This window comes from Alligator sinensis, unplaced genomic scaffold (genome assembly GCF_000455745.1).
Source record: "Alligator sinensis unplaced genomic scaffold, ASM45574v1 scaffold1581_1, whole genome shotgun sequence".
NCBI classification, from domain to species: Eukaryota; Metazoa; Chordata; order Crocodylia; family Alligatoridae; genus Alligator; species Alligator sinensis.
In genome coordinates, this window is record NW_005842641.1 from 159837 (window position 1) to 185783 (window position 25947).

The following is a 25947-nucleotide window of genomic DNA, read 5'->3' on the forward strand; positions in this document are numbered from 1 at the left end:
TGCGGGTCACCCCGCCCGGGGCAGAGCGGGTGTTTCTGCGGGGGGGGTGGTCCCACCCCTTCGTTGATGGTTGTCAGTGTCCCTGCAAACGCAGCTGTCCGGCGGGATGTTTTTAGCCCTCGGTGGCTTGGCATAATCGGTAGCATAGGATTCGGGCGACTCGGCCTGCCTTGAACCTCAGTCGAGGTGACTCAGGTCGGTCCCGAGGCCGCACGGACCATTGGGCACCTTTGGTGTAGCAATAACGTGGTCCCACCCCTTCGTTGATGGTTGTCAGTGTCCCTGCAAACGCAGCTGTCCGGCGGGATGTTTTTAGCCCTCGGTGGCTTGGCATAATCGGTAGCATAGGATTCGGGCGACTCGGCCTGCCTTGAACCTCAGTCGAGGTGACTCAGGTCGGTCCCGAGGCCGCACGGACCATTGGGCACCTTTGGTGTAGCAATAACTGTCCCCTATTCTTGTACAATCCGCCAGTGTTAATCCCCTCTGGTCTTTGATGCTGGTGGTCCAGCATGTCCTAGGTCTTCCTCATCTTGGTCCGTCCACAGCCCCCTGCAGGATGGTGTTGTAAGGGTGCTGGGGCTTCTTGTTACATGCCCAAACCACTGCATCTTTCACCTTATGATTTCAAGTAAGGGTTGTATTTGCCAACTTCTTGTCTGATTTGTTTTTTCACAGATTCAGTAGTTGTGTGCAGTGTAGGGTATGTGTGAAGTCTCCTAAAGCACTGCATTTCAAAGGTCTCAATTCGATTTCCAGTGCCCTAGTGAGTATCCAGGTCTTAGAGCCGTAGAAAGTTGTTGAAATGACGACAGCATATAGTCAGTGGAGTTTTGTTTTTATCGTGATGTTGCTGCTAGCCGAGACTTTCTTTGGCTTCGGTGCTTGTCCAATGGGGATGGTTATTTTTGTTTTTACTTCTTTTTCTGGTGTAGCATCTTCTGTGATGGTTGCTCCAAGGTGTTTAAAGTATGTTACTCTTTCTAGCTTCCCGCTTGGGCCAGAGAGCAAGCGGCGAGTGTTGCTCTCGTCCCACCACTCGAGCAGTGAGTGCAAGTCCCTGCGTGTATGGGCATTGGCCCTGTACCACCAGCACAAGCACGCAGTTGCCCGCTGCAAAGGACTGCCTGTGCCTTCTTCCCCTGCTGAAGGGCCAGGTGCCTTCTCCTCCTTCCCTCCTTCCTTCCCCCCTTGCCCTGCCCCAGCCCTGTGCTCAGCAAGGGGAAACCCGCGCTTTTGCACATTTTTCTGGGACTTGCTTGCGATACCTTCAAATATTCTTGCAACCCACTTTTGGGTTGTGACCCACTGGTTGAGAAACACTGCTGTAAGGCATCTGACATGATTTGTTTCAGGCAGAGACAAGCATAGTAGGGTGTGGGGCCTGGGGCAAATCAGCCTGTGCAGGGCCCGGATGTGGCAGGGGTAGGGGAAGGAGAGGGGTTGGCGAGGGGCTGGACGTGAAGCCGGCCCGGCTCCATGGAGCCCACCAAAGTGTGGGGCCCGGGGCAGTCACCCTTAGTCGCCCCACCCCAGGGATGGCCCAGGTTCCAGGTATAGATTAAATAAGCATGGTGAGAGAAGACAGCCTTGGTGTACTTCTACTGATGTTGGGAGTCACTGTAGGAAAATTGTTCGTTTCCAGGTGAAGTTAGTCTCAGAAATGGGCTTGTTCATGTCAGATTTACAGCAAGGTCAGTTGTGCGCCATGTCTCAGATGGGTGAAGCTCTCCAGTGGCAGGAAGAGAAGATGTATTGGCTGTGTCCACGTGAGCGTGGACATTGGGTTCCCCAGGGACAAGTAGCAGCGGGATACCTTGTGCTGCCACTAGTTGTCCCCTGGGAATGCCTGTGCCACGTGCCCTCTGGTGTGCGGCAGGTTACCTTGGGTGGGGTAGGGGAGGCTCAGGTCAGCACTGGGCTGGCCCCAGCAACATTACCTGGGGTCCTGGGGGGCTCCTGGGGCTGCAGCAGTGGCAATCCTGTTGCTCGGAGCCTGGCTGACAGCCAGAGTATGGCTCTGGCTGGCCAGGCTCTGGTTTTGAGCAGCTCACGCTGTTCCTGTTTGTGCTGCTCCTCTTTTTTTTTTGTGCAGGTTTTTTGACCCATGGATATCCATGGGTCAAAAAAAAACCCTTGCGCTGCTCCCTTGCAGCACAGAAAACACCTGCATGTGCAGCATGCATCTGTGGTGCCACATACTGTACAGCTGTGCTGGTTTGGGTGTGGCTATTGGGGCTGTTCTTTGGGGTAAATTCAAGTCAACGCCAAGAAACTCTGAGCTATGCTCCCTAGTTAGATATGTAAATCTTCAGGGGACAGTGAATAATCTTCTCTCTATACTTCAATTATATCTGGACCCTCAACTGAAGGCATGTATGTGCCTACCATTTGGGACCTGGTTACCTGAGAGACCCCCTCTCTCACTGTACTGTACTGCCACTCATGAGATAAGCAGAGATGTTCGAGCCTGAGTTTAAAGAAAGGAGGAAAATGACAGGCTGTTTTCCGTGACAGATTCTTGACTCAGGAATATTGTTCCTTCATTGGTATGCGTATTAAAATCAGAATTTGTTAAACTCTTGAGCATTCTACATGTTTCTGTCTCTTCCTTAACATTGGGTTGAAGGTACATTGAGAATCTCATGGTTTCTAATTTGGTGGTGATATTTTTGGTGAGACAAAATTCTGTTGTTACTGTAGGATAGCTCATTAAAAGACCTATATAGTAGCTTTCAGATTTTTCTGTATGTCTTTTAGTAACGTAAAGGGTTCAGACTTACAAATGTTTATGGAGAAATTCAGCTAAAATAAGAAAATTCCATAACCTACTTCTGGTCCTTTGCAACATGGGTAAAGTTCTCCTCAGTGCATCTCAGAAAGGCCTAGTTTATAAAAGGATAAAATGGTAGCCTTCCAGATGCAAAACTCAGTGATTATTCACTGTTACAGAAAGTGTGCTTTGCTAAGAGCATTAAACCAAATTCATCACTAAGAAAACTTTCACTGAATTCAGAGGAGTTATATCATGTACAGAGAATTTGATGTAGTGTTCAATGTCTTGGATTACCCACATCTACAGAGAATAGACAAGATTCTGATGTGCTTGTCTGTGTGGGATATCATGCATCTGCATATAACAAAAGCAACTGCGCCACTTCTGAACTTCTTGTTGACTGACCCACTGAGTGAACGAATAAAATTAAGAGCAGATTTTGAATGGTGGTTCTTTATTCTGGCTTCTTAAAATTGGCTATAGGAAGATAAACTATTTAAAAAGAATACACTAAAGATTCTTTTTCTTTTCTTTTCAAGGCAAAAGCAACAACTATCAAGGAAGCTCTAGCCAGATGGGTAAGTACAAGAACAGTGTGTGTGGGAGTGTTTGTGGTACTCAGTGGCACAGATCTCAGTTGCAGCTAGAGTGGCTTTGTGCAGTTCGGCAAGTTCACTACAATAACACTGAAGCACCAGCCACCAAATAAGATTAAGGAAGTAACATTATTTTATGAATATGAAAAGGCATTTGAACTCCTGAGCTCTCTTGTTAAATTCCTGTGATCATCAAAGACCCATCCCATTTTGGCCTCTTGTCTAACACTGCCAAATTGTATGTTGAAGTAAGATCTGGAGCTCCAAGATTTGTGCTGCAGAATGTTTTCCAGTTTTTGTCCTTGGTTTACACACCATTCACTCTTGATCATCTAATCAGAATTTGTCCCTAGCGCAAAATAACCAAGTAGGAAATCCTGACCCTCAGTGGGGGTTTGCCATTAGATACAGTGGAATTAGGAAATCATTCTAAGGGTGGAATAAAGCAAAAATCCCCACAATAACTTTATTAAAAGCCAGTTCAGAATTAAATACTCTGAAGGTTAAAAATGATTCATAGATGTAATACTCGCAGGTGATATTTCCCAGGCTAAGGGTCCATTATATTGTCTGTGATGCAGTTCTTGTTTATCTTAACAGCAAGGTGGTTGTTGTTTGTTTGTTTTCACTGTTCTTCAAGTACACTGTCAATACAGATCCTTGTTTTTTGGGATGCCTTTAAGGACTCAGAGCCTCCAAATTAAGTCTGGAAGCTATAGAAAGTTCTGGGTTTTTTGGAGATCATCAAACAATAAGGTGAAATACTTTACTTCACACTGAAATCCCAAAGACTTTTCCACTGATCTCAACGTGCTTTAGATCAGGACATGTGTGTCTTTCCCCCTTCCATTCTTCCTCCTCCACCCAACAACACACACTCCACCCCCATCCCCCAGCCTACATACTAGTACATTCAAATTCATATCTTTTGCTAGAGCAGCTATTTACAGTGGTTTGTTTCTAGAACATTCTGGGCTTGGTGTGGAGTGTGCAGGTTGAACACAAGAGTACTGTAAATCTGCATGATCCTCAATTACAGGGGAGTAGATTCTTACTTCTTAGTTTCGGTATTGCTTAATGCTCTGTGTTTCTTTCAGTCTAAGGTTATGAAAACTTCACTCCTGGCATCACAGTGGGAGAAAAATGCAAAATCTTACAGAGTGTACTACTTCTAGGAATTTGAATTAAATAAGATTCTGACTCTTTCCACTCTTGTGCCCTAACATTTTTTTTAAGTTGATCAGAGGTAACAGAAATGTATCAAAAGGTTTGATCAGTGTTAAGGAAGGAGCATTGAGAAGGCTTTGAGTTCAGGATGTTCCTTTTTAATTACCCTCCTCCTTATACCCCACCTATGTCTCTGAGGCAGGCAGTGGAACTTGATCTCAAGTCTTGACTGCATTCCAACCTACTGTTTGTCCTGTATTAGAATTTACTTCTATTAATTGTACTTTAAAAGCGGATTGATTCAAATCTAAGTGATGTAACTCTTCTAACAGGAAGCTTTAATTTAATTGTTTTGTATCTGTGCTTGTTGTTGTTTTCCTAAAGTGAAATTGATTCTCATTATTTGGTACAAGATGGTACTTCCTTTTACCTAGCAGAAGGCTGTACTAAAGTTATTCATATTTAGTTAATTAAAATTTAAAATTAGAACTCTAAATAATTGTTTCATTTTTATAATATGTTAGAAAATGGTAAATGACACATCTCTAATTTTCTAGATTTTTTTTTCCTCCAGATGATTTGTAGAAAGCTAAATTTGGACTGCAATTAGAATTCAATTACAATGCACAAATGGGATTTTAAAATTGTTATTGGTTAGTTAACTAAAACAAATTTAAATATACTGAATATAAAGGAAAAATGTTTTTCATTTAGAACTGATTTTTATTAAGCAAAAAACGGTTATTTTTAGTGAATTGAACTGATTGTTTCTCATCATCACGTGGTTCCTCTTAGTTCTAGCTCTAATAGCCATCCTCGTGCACCTCATTTTAATTTGGATAAGTTATGAAGAAAAAAATAAGGGTTCTTGTCTTTTTTATTTCCCAGTTGGTCTCAACTATGAATGAACTGATCATTGAACTAAACTAGCTGAATAAACTGAAATGAAGAAAACAGTTCCTCTGTATCTGCACAAGAGGATACTACTTTCAAACGTTGGCTTAGTACTTAAATAAACTATGACTCCAAAGGGCCAGTGACTACTTACAGCTCATCATTTGACTTTTTTTAAATCTGTGGAGTAAATGTGCTATATTACTAGGAGTGAGTATAAGAGAATCCTATAGGTGTGGAGGGGGAAAATCAGGAAGGCCAAAGCATGAATTAAGATGCAGCTAGCAAGGCTTATAAAAGGCAACCCCTCTGCTTCTTGTCTCTAGTGGGTTATGGAATAGAGAAAATCCCACACAATTTACTGATTCGTTTTGATGCACTGGCTGGGGGAGTAGTTAGCTGATTGCACGATTTCACAATGATTACACACTTAATTTATACAACACAATTTTATTTTAAAACTCTTTGCTACGTATATAACACTGCTTAGCTTTAAGAAACACCACAAACATTAAAAACACAATAATTACATATATCAGAAACAATGCTCCAAATGCACTTCCTTCCCAAACAATGCTATAAGAATTAGTGTTACAAAAACAACTACAATTACAACTAAAAGTTAAATTTGAATCAATACTGTTATTTTTCATAATATACTTACAATCCTAGAATTCTGAGAAGCCAAATACCAAAATATGGTTTCATTCCTCAGTAGTACGATTTAATGGGTTGGCCTCAGTAGTACGGTTCAATAGGCTGGCGTCAGCAATACGATTCAATGAGCTGGGCTCACCAGTGATAGGACTACATCCCCTTCCTTCAGTCCCTTTCGGGCGCTCCGTGGCTTCAGCGTGAACTAAGAGATTCGTGTTCACGGAGAGGCTTGATTAGGCGATCAACCTAATCTGAACTTATACTTGCGATTCTTCCTTCGTTGTTCTGCAAGTGAAGTCACCTCCAAATTGGGACAGTAAGTTACAGGTTTTTATTGAGTGAGCTGCCGTCATTGGGCTCCTCCTACTCAATTCATCATAACTCCCAAATTTGGGCTCGGATCTTACTCAACAGAAATTACCTTTGTTGAGCATTTTTAAATTATTCTTGGGGAGACTTCCATATCACTGTAAATACTCTTTTCTTTTTACCAGTCTGGTTAAAAGGCCCCAGGCTTTGATTTCTCGGAATTTAGGACATTTACTTTCTTTGTAAAAAACTTCTAAAGGTACAATTTAGATTAAGGTTTTAGGCGAAGTCAGGACATTTCGCACGTAGCTCCAAAACAATGAGCTAGATAAGGAGATAGATCCTATCTTCTTCCTGAAACTGGCTAATGGGCAATCTTTACAAACATTCAAACTATTTCATTCAATATGACACTTCTCAACTGGCTACTGCTGCCTCCAGGTAAAACTGCCCTGCATGTCTGCTGCAGTCAGCCTAAAAAGGGCTGTACCACATACACAGTCTTCTTGCACTAGGGCTCTCTGCTAACCCTAAAACAGATAGAGCTGGCTTGGGCTGTCCTGCCCCTTCCCCACCCTCTTCCCAGAAACAGAGGCACTTGATTGGAACTGTGCTTCATGCTGCTGTTTCTAGGAGGTACACAAAGAGAGCCAGACCAGGAAGCATACTACGTACCAAGCCAGATCTGCCTGTTTTAGGGTTATCAGAGAACCGCATTGCAGTAGGAATGCATGCATGATGCAGCCCTGGGTATGGGGCAGTTCTACCTGGCTGCTGCCACAGCAGTCTCTGTATCACAGCATCCCTGATGAGATCTCACAACACCCCAGTTGAGAATCACTTAGGCTATTCTCTCTGAGACCTCATGAAGGTCAGACAAGGTCCTAAGATATTGGAAAAAGGCAAATACAGTGCCCATCTTTAAGAAATAGGAGGAGGAGGGTCCAGGGAATTACAGACCAGCCTGTTGAACCTCAGTACCCAGAAAAATTATGGAGCATATGTGACAGACTGTGGTTTTGTTGCAATATTTCTGGGTTTGTTGTGTTCATAGTTTAATAATTTTTCATGCCTCAGTTTCCCTGACTAGCTTGTACATGGTGAAAAAAGGGGTTAATTTTATTTGAAACCAGATCACTTGGCAGGATCAGCCTAAGTGATCTAGTAGCGAATAGTGTGCCGTCAAGCAATAAAGAGCTAATTTGTCTATATTGACATACCAACTGGATTCTGGCTAAGCACCTGAAGAGAGACGCCCTGCTATTTTTTGGTGTCAAGAAGGCACTTGAGAGGAGAATTGTGCAAAGAGACTGGTCTTCAAAAACAGAGACATCCAAAGACAAGAGAGAGAAGCCTGAGAGCCCTGAGAGAGAATAGCTGGGGCTGTTTTTCCTGGCAGAGGCTACCTGTGAGTTAGCCAGGGGTTTTCAGACCTGAGGACTCTGCCTGCTGTGTTCCTGTTAAATAATGGTTTTGTTTGAGATGAGCTGCCTGCTTCACTGCATGTGACTTTGGGTGTACCCTCTTCCCTTAAAAAGGTAAAAACCCTCTCCAGGAGCTAAGCCAGAAGGTAGCTCTCTGAAGAGGCATGGATAACCAGTGTATTGGGAGCCAAATTGCTGAGTCTTGACTTACAGTGTGGAAGCTATACCTGGGCTGGCTTCAGTGGGTACTTAATGAGACTATACAAGCTTGTTGAATCCAAGCATGTGCACCTCTGGGGAAATCTGTGACAGCATGTCATCAAGGAATCTATTTCTTAACACTTAGAGAATAATAAGATGTTCAGGAACAGCCAATATAGAGTTATCAAGAACAAGTCACATCTCATCAGCCTGCTTTCCTCCTACAAGGTGACAGGCTTTGTAGATGAGGGAGAGCAGTGGATGTAATGTACCTCGACTTTGGTAAAGCTCTTGACACTGTTTCCCACAACATTTTCATTAGTAAGCTAGATGGAAGTATTGTGAAGTGGATATCTGATTAGTTGGATCATTGTGCTCAAAACTGCAGTCATTCATGGCTCTCTGTCTAATTGGAAAGAAGTATTAATTGGGGTTCCACAGGTCTGCCCTAGGTCTGGTACTGTTTAAAATATCTGCTATTATGATTTGGAAGATGTGATTGAGTGCACACTCAAATTTTGTAGATGGAAAGTTATTAGGAAGAAAGATATTAGGAAGAACTTTCAAACTAGGAGACTGGTTAAGCATTGTGGAATCCTAGTCCTTGGAACTTTTTAAGAACAGGTTATACAAACATTTGTCTGGAATAATTTAGACAGGGATGATCCTACACTGGAGGTCATTTGGGTTGGACCAGATGACCTCCAGAAGTCCCTTCTAGCCTGAATTTTTTTCTATTATTCTGTAAGCTACTTGAAAATTATTTTCCATTTAAATTATTTCAATGGATTAAAGTAAGTTTAGACCTTAATATTGTCACAACCCAGTGATTTTGGTGCCTCGGCACGATGGAATTTTCTTGCCACGTGAGAGCCTCTTGCACAGCGAGGGTTTTTGCTGCACAGAAGAACCTCGGTGCAAGAGAGTTCCCGCCAATTTGCAGGGTACATTTCTTCTTTGCAGCACAGAAATGCACGGTGCAAAGAGTTCCCGCTATTCGAATGCAAATTTGTGTCCCGCTATTGGCTAGTTCTAAATTATTCCTACGTGGCGGCTAGTAATTGGCTTGCTAGCCGTTTAAAATTTCGTGCGACTTCAGCCCAAGTCGAAGAACTTTGAGCACGCTGCAGAGTGCCTCTAAAGAGATCTGACTTGCGGCTAGCTGATCGATGGACTGATCACCTATCGATCCTTCTTCCCGTCACCGAGCGCAATCCCAGACGTACCCTTTTTTCCGCCGGCTTAATTTGCGGACGGATTAACTGGCTTGGGCCTCGCCAGCTGGAACAACTCACATAGTTGTTCAGACGACTGGACCATCTGCGTCGCAACTACAAGCGGCGTAAGTAAACATTTTTGCAACCATTAAACCTTGTCTGCCTCTCCATTCACCAGCCCGCCCTAATGAACGAGCAATTTCTAAATCACCTCGAGTCGGCTCTGGCCGTCCGAGACAAATATAGGTTGTCATGATTTAATATTTAATTGTAAACAGAAAGTAGAATTCAGTGTCTCTCTACTGACCATTCCTTTCTTTCTTTTTTTTCCTTAGGAAGAAAAAAATAGCCTGAAGGCATCAGAGGCCAAGGAAGTGAAACTGTATGCCCAGGTTCCTCCTGTAGAGAAGATGGATGCATCTTTGTCCACACTTGTTAATTGCGAGTATGCTCTGTTTAAAAAAACAATCCTAGAAATACTAATTTTTATCATTATTTCTGGCGGGGTTTGCTGCCCTGTTTTCCTTACCTTTCTGTGTAGTTTTCATCTTAGCACCACTTCTTTTGAAGCTTTTCCATTCCTCTCATCCAAGCATCCTCCTACTTTTCAGCTTTATACTATCACTACTGTTTACCTGGGAGGAGAGGAAACACAATTCTTATGAATATTTACACAGACTTGGTATGAATACCAGCCCACAGACGGGCTAATAGATGGTATCCAGGTGTATCATTTTTATTCTGTATCTGCATTCCACATGTAGTGAACCTTGAGAACCTTTCAGTACTCCTGTAGACTTGTAGCTGCCACAAAGGCTATTGCTCATGTCTCTTTTTGAGATTGTTAACCAAAGTCTGCAGTGCCAAAATCAAGCTACTTGGGGGTTTCTTGTGAGCTTCTGTTCAGTAGTAAAAAATCCTTGAGGTTCTTGCATGCTGATTGTACTAAATTTTATTTTCTGTATTAACTTCCTAACAACTGAATGACAGACATACTGGGTGTGTTGATATGCCAAACCCTAGTGCCACACAGAGGTACCCAAACCAATTTGTTTAGAACTAGCTTGAGTCCAGAATCAGTGGCTAATTAACTAATAGCTATGCTACTTCTAATAGCCAAGCCAGCTTTGGTATCTGTGCATGGTGCTGCTTTGTGCCAGACAGATATACCATATTGTTCCAATTATAAGTTGACCCTGCATCTAATCCAGACCTACATTTTCAGATTCAGTTTTTAGGAAGAACAACTTTTTCTCTGAATACAAGTTAATAACTACAGATAAAAACCTTGAACTACTGCTGCCCTTACAAATTCCTACAAGCAAATCAAATAACTCTGAAAAGGACCCAAAGGACTAAAAGCATGAAACATACTAAAATAAAAACTGCACTGAAAAAAAATTCTGACTTAGTATTTTTATTGTATGGATATAAATACTGCTAGTACAGAAGTCAACACTTTCTTAAACTTGATTATAGGTCAACTCTTTATATAAATCAGATGTAATTTTATTATTTTTTATGCTTGGGGTGTTAGATTTCTAGGCAGAACAATATGATATATGCTGAGTTCCTGGTCCTCTACAATAATAGGAATTTTGATGTCTGAGTATAGGCTATTCATAACAATTCATTGGGCTCCTGTTTAGGACATTGCTTTCAATCAAAGGATATGCAAAGAGAACGTGGTCAGGTTAATTTTTGTGTGATTAGGAAGGAAGAAGAAAAATGAAGCTGAATTGCAGCTTCACAAAGAAAGGTTTGGGGAACACTTAACTTGCCTTTGAACTGGACCTAAAAAAAGAGGATCCTATGCATATGGAAAACAACTGGTAAGAAGATCTCAAAAGTATAAATAAATCTTAGAAGGAGGGTTAATATGAGGATAAGAAAAGGGTTTTATACATACAAAGTTGGTTTGCTACATAATCAGAGAAAAGTAAAATAAGATTTTATTCTAAGAAAGTCTTGTTTTTAAGAACATTTTTTGATCTGGTGATTCTTATCATTCTGTTAACATAAGCTGTTAATTACTCTTATTTTTAAAGGAAATTGTCTTTGTCTACAAACTGCATTGAAAAAATCGCCAACTTGAACGGCCTAAGTAAGTGATATGTCAGTGACTGCTTTTTTCCCTAGTTGTTTGGACTTACTTGTATTCCATAACATGACACGTCCAGCCTTTGACGTTGTCTTGATTATCATCTCTAATCTCTGTCCCCCAAAATTAAAGGTGATCATTAAAAATTGCATCAATATTATCATCAGAGGTGGGTCTTGGAATAACCTGTGCCCATGCAGAAGGTCGAAAGTGTTTTCTCTGTACAAGTGTCAAGATATATTGCCACACGTATGACCTCACTCAATTCTAATCTTCAATATCTAGACAAGTCTAAAGAGAGAGAGCTGATTTCCACATCAGTTTTGGGGAGAGTGTGTAGTACAGTACCTCTGTGTTTACAGTATTGCCTGCTGTAGAAGCTAAAGTAAACCAGAGCTGGTTGAAGAAAGGTAATTCTATTTTGCAGAAGATCTGGGTATTTAGAAATCTGGCTTTGTTCTGATTTGGAATGAAAATAAAACATTTTGAAATTCATAAAAGGGAATAGAGTCTTAGATCTGAGCAAGACCATCTGGTCTGGCAGATTTACCCCTGACTTGTGGACCTGGGGAGTCCCAGAGTCCAAGGCTTAGTCAGTTGGCCTGATAGACTGCCCTGGAGCTATGAACCCTGGGAAGCCAAGCTCTTGAGAAGCTGTGGGAGCTGAGCTTTCAGGGCTTCCAGGCTTTTGGCTGCCTGCCGGCCCATAAGAAGACACATGAAGGAATCTGGTCTATTGACTCAACAGTAAGTTTTCTTTATTTTCCTCCAAAAACAATTGTGATGCATAACTATACCCCCTGGAAAAACAAGTCTGTTAAATAACTATAAACTCTATATCAACAATGTACAAAGAAGATATTTTGGGTCACATCAAGAAACACTTAGCGTATTTCACGATGTATAGGTCGACACAGTGTATAGGTCAACCCCCGGCTTTCTGATTTGAAAGGCAAGGCACAGTGTGTAAATCAGGGCTGGGCTCAGCGCTCAGCTGGCATGGCCCCATCCCTGCAAGCGGCACTGCCAGTGCTGCTCACAGGGAATGGGGCCATGCCAGTTGAGCACTGAGCTTGTCCTCATCCCTGTTTCCGTCCCCATCTCCTGCAAGTGGTTCATCCCCAGCCAAGCGCCAAACCTGGTCCTGTCCCCCCATCCCCAAGCTTGGTGCTGCTCACAGGTGATGGGGACGGGGTTGGGCTCAGTGCTTGGGTGGCATGGCCCCATCCCCTGTGAGCGGTGCTGGCTCGTATGGGTTGGGGCTGCACCAACTGAGCCTGTCCCCATCCCTGTCCCCTGCAAGCAGCACCAGGCTCATGGGGGATGGGACTGTGCCACCCACGTGCCAAACCTGGTCCTGTCTGCTGTGAGTGGTGCTGCTGAACTCCAAGCCCAGTGCTGCTCACAGGGGACAGGGATGGGGCTGGACTCGGTGCTCAGCTAGCGCTGCTCATACCCTGCAAGCAACACCACTGGGCTTGGTGCTTGGCTGATGCGGCCCCATCACCTGCAAACAGTACTGCTGTAGCCTAGGCAGCATGTTTGCAGGGGATGGGACCATGCCAGCCAAGCTCCGAGCCCAGCCAAGCCAAGCCCTGTGCCCGATTTTTTTGGTGCAGCACAGTATATAAATCGACTTTGATTTTTAAGACCCAAAAATTGGGCTTCAAAACCTGACTTGTACAGTGTGAAATATGGTAACTGTGTGGTTTACTCACTGTCAGAGTTGGGTTGAGGAGATCTTGCTTCTTCCAAAGTGTTGAATTACTCGGGGTATTTAAAGAGCGTAGGAGTCTGTTGTGAATCTTGGAAAACTCACTTCCAAGAGAGGTTAACATCCTGAACAGACTGTAGCAAGAAAAAAAGATACTACACTTGATCTGAGTACATACCGCATTTACTCAATTTCCCCCAATCAGCATAGGGGAAAAAAGCCCCATATCTTATATCTGCATATGAAGTGGAGAGTGGACCAAGGGAGCAGGAAGTATTTCTCAGAATATTTAAAGAGTGATGTATTCCCCAATTGAAAATCACACCATTTTACCAATTTTTACAACTTTTTAAGCACAAGTCAATAGATAAATGTTAAATGTATTACTTGACGAGTTGGTTTTGTTACTAAAGTTAAAAAATAGTTGGTAGATATTTTAAAAAGACCAATGATGAGTACTTTTGAAAATCCCACTCATAATTTCTAATCACGGGGCGCATCTACATGTGCTATTAATGTGCAGCAATAAACTCTGGTTTATTTCACCAGAGTTTATTGCTCCTGGGCGTTGCATTTGAACATACGCTTGGGACTGCAGCATGTTGAGCCAGGTTGGAGCACCCCCGGCTGGCAGGGGACCCGGGGCAGGGGGGTCAGCCTGCCAGCCTGGAGCTGTTCTGACCTGGTTCAATGTGGTGTGGAGGGGCTGACTGGGTCACGAGGGTGCTCCAGTGTGGGACTAGCTGGCAAGCAGCCTCCATACTGAAGCACCCTTGTGCCCCAACTGGCCCTGTCAGAATCTACATGTGTATTGCTGTGGAGTAAAATACTCCACTGTAGGACAGTACTTGTACTTACAAGTACTAACCTACTGCAGAGTTAATTAGTTTACTCTTTCCTAATAGCTCTGCATATGTAGACACTGAGACATTTACTATGGACTGGAAAAAGGCCAATGTGGTTCCCATTTTCAATAAAGGGAGGAAGGAGGACCCAGGGAACTATAGGCCAGTCAGTCTTACCTCGGTTCTGCGTAAGCTTTTTGAGAAAGTTATCCTGGCGCATGTCCACGAGGGGCCAGCAAGGGAGATTATGCTTGGGGGCAACCAACATGGGTTCATTAGAGGCAGGTCCTGTCAGACCAACCTAGTGGCCTTCTATGACCAGGTCACAAAATCCTTAGATGCAGGGGTAGCAGTGGACGTAGTCTTTCTGGACTTTAGGAAGGTGTTCGACACTGTCTCTCACCCCATTCTCATTAAAAAACTAGGGGACTGTGGCGTCGACACCTACACAGTCAAATGGGTCACTAGTTGGCTGGAGGGCCACACCCAGAGAGTGGTGGTGGACGGGTCATTTTCGACCTGGAGGGATGTAGGCAGTGGGGTCCCCCAGGGCTCAGTCCTCGGGCTCACACTGTTCAACATCTTCATCAGCGACTTAGATGAAGGTGTAAAAGGCACCCTGTTCAAATTCGCAGATGACACTAAGATGTGGGGAGAAGTGGGCACTCTAGAAGGGAGGAATAGGCTGCAATCAGACATAGACAGGTTACAGGGGTGGGCAGATGAGAACAGGATGGGTTTCAACACTGACAAGTGCAAGGTACTGCACCTGGGGAGGAAGAACCAGCAGCATACCTACAGGCTGGGGTGCTCCCTTCTTGTCAGTGCAGAGGCAGAAAAAGATCTTTGAGTCATTATTGATACCAAAATGAACATGGGCCGACAGTGTGGGGAAGCGGTCAGGAAGGCCAACCGCACCTTGTCATGCATCCACAGATGCATCTCAAGCAGGTCCAAGGAGGTGATCCTCCCCCTCTATGCGGCACTGGTCAGGCCGCAGTTGGAGTACTGTGTCCAGTTTTGGGTGCCGCACTTCAGGAGGGATGTGGACAACATGGAGACGGTCCAGAGGAGGGCCACTCGCATGATCAGGGGCAGCAGAGCAGGCCCTATGAGGAGAGGTTAAGGGACCTGAACCTGTTCAGCCTCCACAAGAGAAGGCTGAGGGGGGATCTAGTGGCCGTTTACAAACTGGTCAGGGGGGACCAGTAGGCATTGGGGGAGTCTCTGTTCCCCCAAGCACTCTCAGGAGTGACAAGAAATAACGGTCACAAGCTGGCAGAGGGTAGATTTAGGCTAGACATCAGGAGGCACTACTTCACTGTCAGGGCAGCTAGGATCTGGAACCAACTTCCAAGAGAAGTGTTGCTGGCTCCTACCCTGGGGGTCTTTAAGAGGAGGCTGGATGAACACCTCACCGGGGTCGTTTGACCCCAGTGCTCTTTTCTGCCATGGCAGGGGGGTGGACTTGATGATCTGCTCAGGTCCCTTCCAACCCTACCAACTATGAAACTATAATTAGGCAACTGCAATAAATGTCTTGTGTAGATGCACCCACAGATCCAGAAAGTTTGAGGATAATTTAGCTACATCCTGAGGTTCTTTTTTATGCCATGGGGGACTTGGAATATTCAGGTTAATATGGTTCTGATAAGCTTCAGAGCTGTTGATTATGATTTCCATTTCTGAGCATTGTCCCTTCCAGTTTGGGGATCACTTAATCTAGCCACCTTTCATCTCTGCTCCACACAGCGTTCTTCTCACAAGAAATAATTCTTGTTAGTTGATGACGTGCATGTGCTTTGAGTTTTCATTACACATTCTAATTGCACCTGAACTTCAGAAAGCTTACCTTTATCCTTGTATATTTTACATACTGTGCATAGATTTTATCACAGCCTTTCTTTTGTTGGATGCAGTGAAGGGCCAGTGCAAATCACTCCTGAGCAGCCTAAAGCCCCCAACCTATCCATTTCACTAATTCTGCAGCACCCCTTGGTATTTGATTAGCACATTTTATTTATTTCCTTCTTGAATTTTATGTGCTGCATTTCTAAGCAGTGTTGAAACAGGAGCAGAGCAAGATCATTAAGTAATGTCTAATCTTGAGAGGGGGCTTGATTTATTGAAACTGGTGGTTAGTGATTAACCTTCTTGGATGCTGTACTAGAGTTTTCTGCATGTAAGCACCTAGTAAAATGCTTTGGTAATAGCTGGAAATTAAGTTTCACTAAAAGACCATTTTTTGTGACAGCTTTAGGTGTTCTGGTATTTTGCTAGAACTATTTCTGGCTGAGCACTATGGGCCTTTTGAAAAGAAATTGCATCAGAGTGGTATTGCTGTTAGAATTTAGTGTGCTAGAATAACTGACACCTCGTACCGGACTCCAGTTGCTGTTCAGGGACACCAAGTGCTGTCTCCTGTTCTGGAACTGAATCTGTTGCCTTAGTAGTGGTCTCTGTCCTCATAGTGTTAGGTGGCATGTGATGTGAAATTAGGACCAGCAGAGTAACTTTGCTTTTCGTAGTTCAGGGGCAAGCAAAATACAGCCCGCGGGCCGGATCCAGCCCGCCAAGCACTTTCATCCAGCCTGTGGCGCCAACCAACAAATTGTGCCTTGCCCAGCCTTTCCACCTGTGAGAGTGGGAGCAAGATGCACACATGTATACCACCTCCCCCCAAACATACCCTGTTGCCTCGCTCCCACCCTCATGGGCAGACGGGCCTGGTTCAGGAAGCGTGCAGCTTCCTCATGGGGCTGGTGCTGCCATTTCCACTGCTGCAGCCCACAGGGACCTGCTTGCTTCCCTGGTCTCCTGCTGGCTCCGAGCAACAGGTAGGGAAGCAGCGGTGATGGGGCTGAAGCTGGGTAGGAGCTGGTGGCAGTGTGGAGCCTGTGCCCAGGGGGATGGGCGGTGGCAGCGCATAGCTGGGATGGGCAGCGTGTGGGTGGGAGGGAGGGTGGGGGATGTGGGGATCCCCTCACACTTCCCCCCATGGTGCACAGTCCCAGCAGGCAGTGGCAGCAGCAGCAGATGGGGCACAGATGCCCAGTGGCACGTGGCTCTGGCCAGCGCTGTACGTTGGCGAGGGGGCCCAGCCTCCCCTGGGCAGTTTGTATAGCCAGCACTCCCCGCCACTCACATGCAGCCCCTGCAATCGCACAGCATGAGAGGGAAGTCCCACATGCTGAAACTGGCTGACTTCCTCGCCAGGGCTGTGTAGCACTGGAGAGAAGCCTCAAGCGCTGGAGCCATCTGCCTTCCCCTCTGGGGCTTCGCAGCCCCATGCGCTGGAGCCAACTGCCTTCCCCACTCCCCCAGGGGAAGGAGCCTAGGGCTTCCCTTCCCTGTAGCGCAGCTTCAGCGGGGAAGGCAGCTGGCACCAGCATGTGGGGTTTCCCTTCTGTGCTCTGCCAGTGCAGGGGCTGCATGTGAGTGGCAGGGAGCACCAGTGATACAGATAGCCCGGGGGAGGCTGTACCCCTCGCTGTGATTGTTCAGCACTGGCTGGAGCTGCAGCCCAACAGGTGCCTGTGCCCTGAGCGTCTTGCCTGCTGTTGCACCATGAGGGTGTGGGGGGGGTTCCCACACCCCCACCCTCCCTCACACCCACACCCTGCCCCCACAACCCCTCACAAATACATAATCCCCAACATACCCTGTGCCCCCCACACCCATACCCCACCATACAGAGCCCCCCACAATTTACAAATCTAAGAATTTATTTTTGAGTTCATAGTTGATAGGGTCGGAGGGGACCTGAGATCATCAAGTCTGACCCCCTGTCATGGGCAGGAAAGAATGCTGGGGTCAAACAACCCCAGCAAGGTGTCTATCTAGCCTCCTTTTGAAGACCCCCAGGGTAGGAGCGAGCACCACTTCCCTTGGAAGTTGATTCCAGATCCTAGCTGCCCTGACTGTGAAGTAGTGCCTCCTGATGTCGAGCCTGAACCTACTCTCAATCAACTTGTGGCCGTTATTCCTAGTTACTCCTGGTAGTGCCCGGGGGAACAGGGACTCTCCCATTCTCCACAGGTTCTCCCTGGTAAGTTTATAGATGGCCACCAGATTCCCTCTCAGCCTTCTCTTGTGAAGGCTGAACAGGTTCAGGTCTTGTAGCCTCTCTTCGTAGGGCCTGGCTGCTGCCCCTTGACCATGTCAGTGGCCCTCCTCTGGACCCTCTCAATGCTGGCCACATCCCTCCTGAAGTGCGGTGCCCAGAACTGGACGCAGTACTCCAACTGTGGCCTGACCAGTGTCGCATAGAGGGGAAGGATCACCTCCTGGGACCTGCTCATGATGCATCTGTGGATGCGTGATAAAGTGAGATTAGCCTTCCTGACTGCGTCCTCACATTGGCAGCCCATGTTCATCTTGGAATCAATAATGACTCCAAGATCCCTTTCTGCCTCTGTGTTAACTAGAAGGGCGTTCCCCAGCCTGTAGGTATGCTGCTGGTTCTTCCTCCCCAGGTGCCATACCTGGCACTTGTCAGTATTGAATCCCATCCTATTCTCATCCCCCCCACCCCTGTAACCTGTCCAGGTCTAGTTGTAGCCTGTCCCTTCCTTCAATCATGCCCACCTCTCCCCACATTTTAGTGTCATCCACGAATTTGAACAAGGTGCTTTTCACCCCCTTGTCCAAGTCACTGATGAAGATGTTGAACAGTACAGGACCAAGGACCGAGCCCTGGGGAACCCCACTGCCCACATCCCTCCAGGTCGCAAATGCCCTGTCCACCACCACTCTCTGGGTGCGGCCCTCTAGCCAATTTCTGACCCATCGAACTGTGTAGGCATCAACACCACATTCACCTAATTTTTTAATGAGGATGGGGTGAGAGACAGTGTTGAAGGCCTTCCTAAAGTGCAGAACGACTACGTCCACCGTGACACTTGTGTCCAAGGATTTTGTGACCTGGTTGTAAAAGGCAACCAGGTTGGTCTGACAGGACCTGCCCCTAACGAATCTATGTTGGTTGCCCCTGAGCATAATCTCCCCTGTGCTCCTGGATAATTTTCTCAAAGAGCTTCCCCAGGACTGAGGTAAGACTAACGGGCCTATAGTTATTGGGGTCCTCCTTCCTCCCTTATGCAGTCACCTCTGTATATAGTACACAAATCATGACAAAAGTATTTTTTGTAATAAAATTAAAATATGTTATAGTAGGTGTTTGACTTTTAGGTTATGATTTGCTTTTTTTTCTGGTTCTAAGATGGCAACCCCCCTGCCCTCCAAAAGGAGTATTTCCTGGGGAGGGGAGGACAGGGAGGCAAGAGCAGGGACTTCCAGTGGCAAAGGTTAGGGGGTAGGACATTCGGTCCCGAAGATGGCATCAGGGGCAGGGCAACTGTCAAGGGGTGGGGCTACCCATGCAACCCTCAACAGCTCACCAAAACTCGCTAAGCAGCCCTCTACTTGAAATAATTGCCCACCCTTGTCATAACAGATCACTAGAGCAGGAGAAGATCTTGTTCCACACCTACCTGGACTGAAGCTGAATTGGCAGATTACAGAATAAAAGCTTTTATATCTATTTACAACATTTTGAAGCATTCACTCCACCTGTTCATTACAATTCATAGATAGAACAGTACCACATATACTTGAATATAAGATAATACTGCATAATTAGATTCTACATATGGAAAATTTATAAATTTGTTAGTTTTCCAGGTATACAGTCTAAGTATCAGAGGGTTGCCTTGAATCCTCCATGCCTCCCCCTGCTACAGCAGGGAAAGCAGTGGCGGGTGGGGGGGGTGTCATGTAACCCCGCCCCCGCCCTCTGCCCTGCTCACTTCTTCCCCATTACAGCCTTCTTGCTCCCCTGCTACCTGCCCCCTCCCCACAGCCTCTGCCTTTCCCCTCCCCGGTCTCTGCCTCTTTCCCGTGCCCTCCTCCCCCTTCCTGCGAGATGTTGCTTGAGCTGATCTGCTCTGTCCTGTGCTGACATGGAAGCTTAGCTCTTGTCTGGCCATGCAGTAGTGTCAGCGCTGCTTATTGTCTAGCCAAAGGACGGAGTTCCATGTCCTGTGCCCAGGAGTGATTCCAACCCAAGCTGGAGCCAAGCTGTGCCTTACAGTAAGGGACAAGAAGGCAGAAGCTGCAGTGGGGGGGACTGGTGTGGGTCTGACTCTGCCCCCCAACCTGGGGTCAAGGCCAGAGTCAGAGCTGCAGCAGGAACCTGCTCCCCTTTCTGCTTTGTATGTGAATATAAGATGATGGCTTTTTTCCCCATGCTGATTGGGGGAAAAACTTTGTCTTGTATTTGAGTACGTGCGGTATGTGTTCAGATCAAGTGTGGTAATAAAATTTAATCTCATCTATTAATAAAATTCACTTTTTTTTTCCTTGGTACAACCTGTTCAGGCTGTTAACCTTTCTCGGAAGTGAGTTTTCCAAGATTTGCAACAGATTCTTACTTTATTAAACATTAACAATTTATTAAAATAAATTATTTCTCCATTGTAGAAAACTTGAGGATCCTGTCACTGGGGAGAAATAACATAAAGAATCTAAATGGATTGGTATGTCCCACTTTGAATTCTATGTTGTTTTTTAATTTAAGCAAAAACGTTCTAGATTACTCTAGCACTAAAGCATAGGGGAGTTCCCTTTTCTCCAACCTCCCTCATCTTCATTCACCTCAATCTTACTGTCTGACCATTCCTTTTGTTTCCCATCTTCATGCCCTCCTACAGGTTCTTTTGCAGCTCAGAATAATCTCCCATTTTATTTTGTACTGGACAACTATATTCGCATCAAATCTGACCTTAAAACACTGTTGTAGACTCTGAATGCTAATCTGCAACAGAAAAACATATCGCAATACCAATAATCCTAATAAAGACTAACAAACTTTTCCTTTGAAATGTACATTGTTTGCTACCCTAATTCTCCCAACCAGTCCACTTTTGCAGACTCCCTTTGTTGTTGCCTTGCATTTTCTAATGCAGAATTTGATCGTTTACACACTGAACGTCCACTATTTTCAGTGGAGATTCTACACGCATAGGAGTTGCAATATTGGGCTATTGGCTTGAAAGATCTGCAAGTAAAAACTTGCATTTCCTGTATTTGCAAAGCATCATAAGCTCCAATATGCCATAAACTCCCTCGGTAGTATCTGAATGACAGTTTCTGATGGCTTTGCTTAAATGAATCTTCCTCCTTCCAGGAGATGTTTATAGATTGTGTTCCAATACTGCACATATTGGTCAGCCTTTGAACCCACATTATGAGTCTCTACCCCTCCTGGAGATCATTGGCACTCTTAACAACAGGATAAAAGGCCGGGGACATAGACATTGGTGGAAAGTCAGGGATGGGAGTCAGTATAGAAAATAAGGCAACGTTCTAGAGGAGAAGAAATGGAATAGGATTAATTTTGCTACGTTTGATGAGAACAGGACAGACACATTCTTATGAACTGAATGTTTTAAAGCAAAGAAATAAAAAGAAGCATTTTGTTCTTCAAGAGAGAGTCTGCATTCCTGATTACAGGATACAACTTTTTAAGACAGTTGCCTAGCTCAAAGTCAAGGTCACCATCTTGTACAAGAGTGAATGTACCAAGATGACTATTCTTCTTCTTTGAGAGTCATGTCTTGTTGGAGAATTGCTGAGGACAGAAAGTGCAGTATTAACCCTTTAGTTACAAATATTCACTTGTTTGAGGCAGTTCCCCATAAACAAAGCTTTCTGACATTGGTGGTGAACTGTAGTCATCAGTACCATAGAACTGTCTGCATATAGATAAATCCAGTCCTCTCTATCCGTATGACTCAGGTAGATCATCTGCTCTGCTTAGACATTCAGTGGGAGCATCTACACATACATTAATGAACCTTTTCTAATGCACATTTAATACCTTCAATATGAGGCTGTGCTAATGTGCAGTAGGCATTTGCATGTTTTTTCAGTGAAACTTCATGAACAGTAGACTGTTTTACTGAGTATTAGCATAAAGTCATGTTTTTTTACATGATGCTTTAAAATACTCAGTAAAATAGTCTACGGCATGTTAAAGCACACGTGTAGACATGCCCACTATATTTTACTGGAGCCTTGATTTTTTTTTTTCCTTAATAGCCCTGGAGACTTACTTCAGAAATTTTGAGTTTGAACTTGCTTGGGTGTTTGTCACCCAGAATTAGGAAAAAGCAAAGAATATGGAGGGATGTGGCTCTTTTTTGTGAGACAAGGGTGAAGTAGTAAGCTGAGAATTATGAGAAGATTTATCTGAGAGGTGTTTTCATTTTTTCAGGAAGCAGTTGGGGATACATTAGAGGAGCTGTGGATCTCATACAACTTTATTGAGAAGCTGAAGGGGATCCATGTCATGAAGAAGTTGAAGATTCTATACATGTCCAATAATTTGGTGAAAGATTGGGGTAAGTCAGGGTTCATGGTTTCTGCTCTGCAATTTCTTACTGTATATAGTGAATTGCACCCAGTGAGTCAATATGAGTCATGGTATGGCTGATAGCATTGTGCCTTCTATCAGTGAACAAGTTCTCTAGATACCTGTTTGTGCAAGAGATTTTCTCAATATTTTTTAACTCTGTATATTCAGTTTCTAAGTCAAGTGGGATTTATTCTTTAAATTGTCTTTCTCTCATTTTTTTTATAATGTGAGAACTTTCACCCTTCATCCTTGAGACAATGCTTGCTTTTTTTTCCCCCAAAACAAGCTGGTTGCATCTTTGCTGATTTCATAAAATAGCTTTGGTGCAGATGTGTTTTCATGTCCCACAGTCAATTTTTTACTTCTTCTTTTGTGGCTGCAGCAGAGTTTGTGAGACTGGCAGACTTGCCGTTACTGGAAGATCTGGTGTTTGTTGGCAACCCACTAGAAGAGAAGTACTCCGCCGACCAGCAGAGCAACTGGGTTGAGGAAGCCACCAAGCGAGTGCCTAGACTGAAAAAACTAGATGGTGAGCTTTGGGTAGCAAGTGGGCAGTTAATAAGAAATTTTATTAGCTTAATCTACTGTAAACACTAGGAGAGTGGATCAGCACCTAACCAGTCCAGCTGTGGGATCTTGGGGCAATACCCTTTATTTTGCCTTTTAGTTGTTACATATTCTCTTCTAAGCTAGATAAATTAGCCAGCCAAGGCCTCAGCTTTTCCTGTACAGATTTAGGTATTTTGGAGAGTTGGAAAAAGTGGATTCTGTGGAACTCCTTAGTTAGTTTCAGCCCTCAAAATAAGTTAATTGAAAGAATCTCTGTCCTAAAGATTTGAGGTACTCCTGCTCCCAGTTCACTACAACTGTTGAGAGGGTCTTGCTTCGATATGATCTTCACATACTACCTAGCATGCCTTCAAGTTATCTTGTTCAAACTGCTTAAACTGAAACATGCTTAGGACTCAGGGTTCAGGACTCAAAGTTTGGGACTCAGGGTTTCCTTACTAGTAATTGGTGGTATGAACAAAGCTTAATCCTGGAAAGAGCAGGCATTTTGTATTCTGCTTCCAGAAACAGGGATGTAATTGCTTGCAGGATTAACACAGAATTCCCACACTGTCTCAGCAGGTAAAACAGGAAATTATTTTTAAATATTTTGTTTAAAAACATTCTCTTACATTAATATTTTAAGATTATAAACCTTTTTTGGTACTTGTTAAAGCATTTAGATTTGCCTTAAAGGAGAAATTAAAGAACTCAGCAGTATTCCTGCCCAGAGCAGGGGGTTGGACTTCATGATTTTTTGAGGTCCCTTCCAGCCCTTAATTTCTATGATTCTATGAACTCCCTTTTTATTGACTAAAATTCTGGAAGTCCTTTGTGGGCGGTTTGGGTAATAAGGGATGAGGGAGAAGAGTGCATGGAGAGGGAAGAGGAGAGGATGATTTAGGCAAATGGTTGGAGAAAACAGGAACTCAGAGCCAGAATGATTGAAGAGAAGGTTAGGCAACTTTGCACATGTGGAATGACAGGAACTTTAGGAGCATACGATTTTGTGGCAGCTGAGCTGTAGTTTTGAGAATGTCAGTCATACCTAAAGGGTAGACTTTAGTACCTAATCTCTTGCTTCTCTTCACCTGTCCTAGCTGGCTAGTAAATTGCCATCAGACTTCTGTATATGAGGTCTGTCAGTGATTCCTAGTAGAACTTCTCTCGCTCTCTCTTTTTTTTTCTCTCCAGGTATCCCAGTTATTAAACAAGAAGAAGGTGAAGAAGGAGAGAACTAACACAACTATTTCTTGTTTGGCATTAAATTATTTAAGAAGCTCTGGAACAATTCAGTATACAAAGCTTTTGTATAAACATTTGTTTTGAAAATGTTCAGGCAACATTTTAAAATTAGCTCATCTCCATACTCTTGTCTCACCCAAAGAGTTACTTACCAAAATCAGGGGATGCCACCTCTGTGCATTTTGTTCCCTGGTTTAGGAATTAGTGAATTGAGGTTGCCTGCTGTTTGATTAATTAGAGGCCTTTTCCTAAAAGATGGATACAATTTTTTATCCCTGAATAGTGCTGCTTGTAGATCAGTCTTGGGTAACAGTAAAACAATGTTGTTTGTCAACTTTGTCCAGCTGACACTAACATTTAAAACATGAAGGCCAAAACAGCAGTGTTTTATGTAAAAGCCTCTTTATACGCTATGCTCTCACAAGGATTGGAACACTTTAAATATGTGAGGCTTCCTTTTATGCTTCTTCAACTATTATGCCAATTATCTGTAGCCAAACAGACCTAATAGTTGTCATGGGCTTATGCCTTAAAAAGGTATTGCTAACAATTTTGTGCCATCAGTCATAGGCCCAGAATTGGCTGTTCCAAGATACATTAGCCTCTCAACATCATAACCCAGAAGGCTGCAAATATTTTTATATATTTATTTATTTTAAACGAAGAAATGGAAATTCTTTACATGGCTTCCAGTGGAGTTAAATTACCTATTGTTTTTTCTTTACATTAAATAAAAAGTAGATGCTTTAGGATTGAATCCATAGACATACTCGCCCTAAGTGGCTTGTGATATTAGCCAGAACATGACTTTCTTTTTAGCAGGCTAATGAATGCAGTCCTTCACAGCTCTAGAATCTTGCAGTAAATTAAGGAGGTTGGCACCTTGCCAGAAACAAACAAACAGAAGACTGGGGCTTGAGAATACCTTTCATAAGCTTTGATTTGAGGATACTCACATGTTTCAAAAGCACAGATATAGGCAGCGGAATTAAGCGTGCATGTAGCTGGTAGAGGAGAAGAAAGGAGTTTGGAAACAGGAACAGAAAAATAAATATTTATGGGAAGCAATATGTCCCCCTGTCATAAGGGTTCATTTTAAGTGAAGCCCGCCGATTGTTATAAAGAAATTCTTTTCAATGAAAAGTGTGAAGTAGTGATTAGAAAAAGCACTTAAATTTACTGTATGGGTCATTGCAGACTTCTCCCTTCTTAAGAATCGATAAAATGTCATACAGGTTTTTCCAACTCAGGTTTTTTAACTTCTAGGGCTTTTTTTTTCTATTCCTGATGCTCTTCTAGTTTAATTTTAAATTATAATGGTAACAATAAGCACATTGCTCAATCAGGAACAAACAGTGAGGGAAGAAAGCAAGCACATCCGCACTCTTGCTTTGCCTCGTATTTCTGAAGTTGTGGCAGTGGCTGAGTTTTTGAACACAAGGGCACAGATGAGAACCATGATGCAGTTGGCCCCAGACAAGTATTATACAGCTTTTGGTATTACAAACAGCATCCTTAATTTCCCTAAGTCTAATTTTGATAGAAGAGAATCCCAACTTTGATAATCAATCTGCAAGTGAACAGTGTGAAGTTAAAGACTAAAAGGAGCACTCAGTGTTAATTAACTTTGTTTATAGTTACTCTGCACCTTCCTACAGGAAGTTATGACTTCCTTGCTGATAAAGTGTCCATGGCAGGTAAGAGTCAAATATAATTTCTGTTGTTCCTTTTTGACAAACAGTTGCAGAGCACTTTTTGCTTTCGATATATTTCACCTAGGATGATTCTAGGCAGTCTCTGTTGACCTGAATGCATTCTGCTTCTCCTCTCTCTTTC

The 25947-nt window shown here is 43.9% G+C and overlaps 1 protein-coding gene across 1 annotated transcript in view; it reads left to right on the forward strand.

Moving 5' to 3' along the window:
• The window catches only part of DNAL1 (dynein axonemal light chain 1), a 42894-nt gene extending 18034 nt beyond the window's left edge, over positions 1–24860 (forward strand). The window contains exons 5-11 of the mRNA XM_025215372.1: positions 3316–3354; positions 9577–9686; positions 11290–11345; positions 20382–20437; positions 22177–22303; positions 22700–22846; positions 24061–24860. Of these exons, the coding sequence (XP_025071157.1) occupies positions 3316–3354; positions 9577–9686; positions 11290–11345; positions 20382–20437; positions 22177–22303; positions 22700–22846; positions 24061–24107 (582 nt within the window). The 3' untranslated portion in view covers positions 24108–24860. The remainder of the gene's footprint in view (positions 1–3315; positions 3355–9576; positions 9687–11289; positions 11346–20381; positions 20438–22176; positions 22304–22699; positions 22847–24060) is intronic.
• The last annotated feature ends 1087 nt before the right edge of the window (positions 24861–25947 follow it).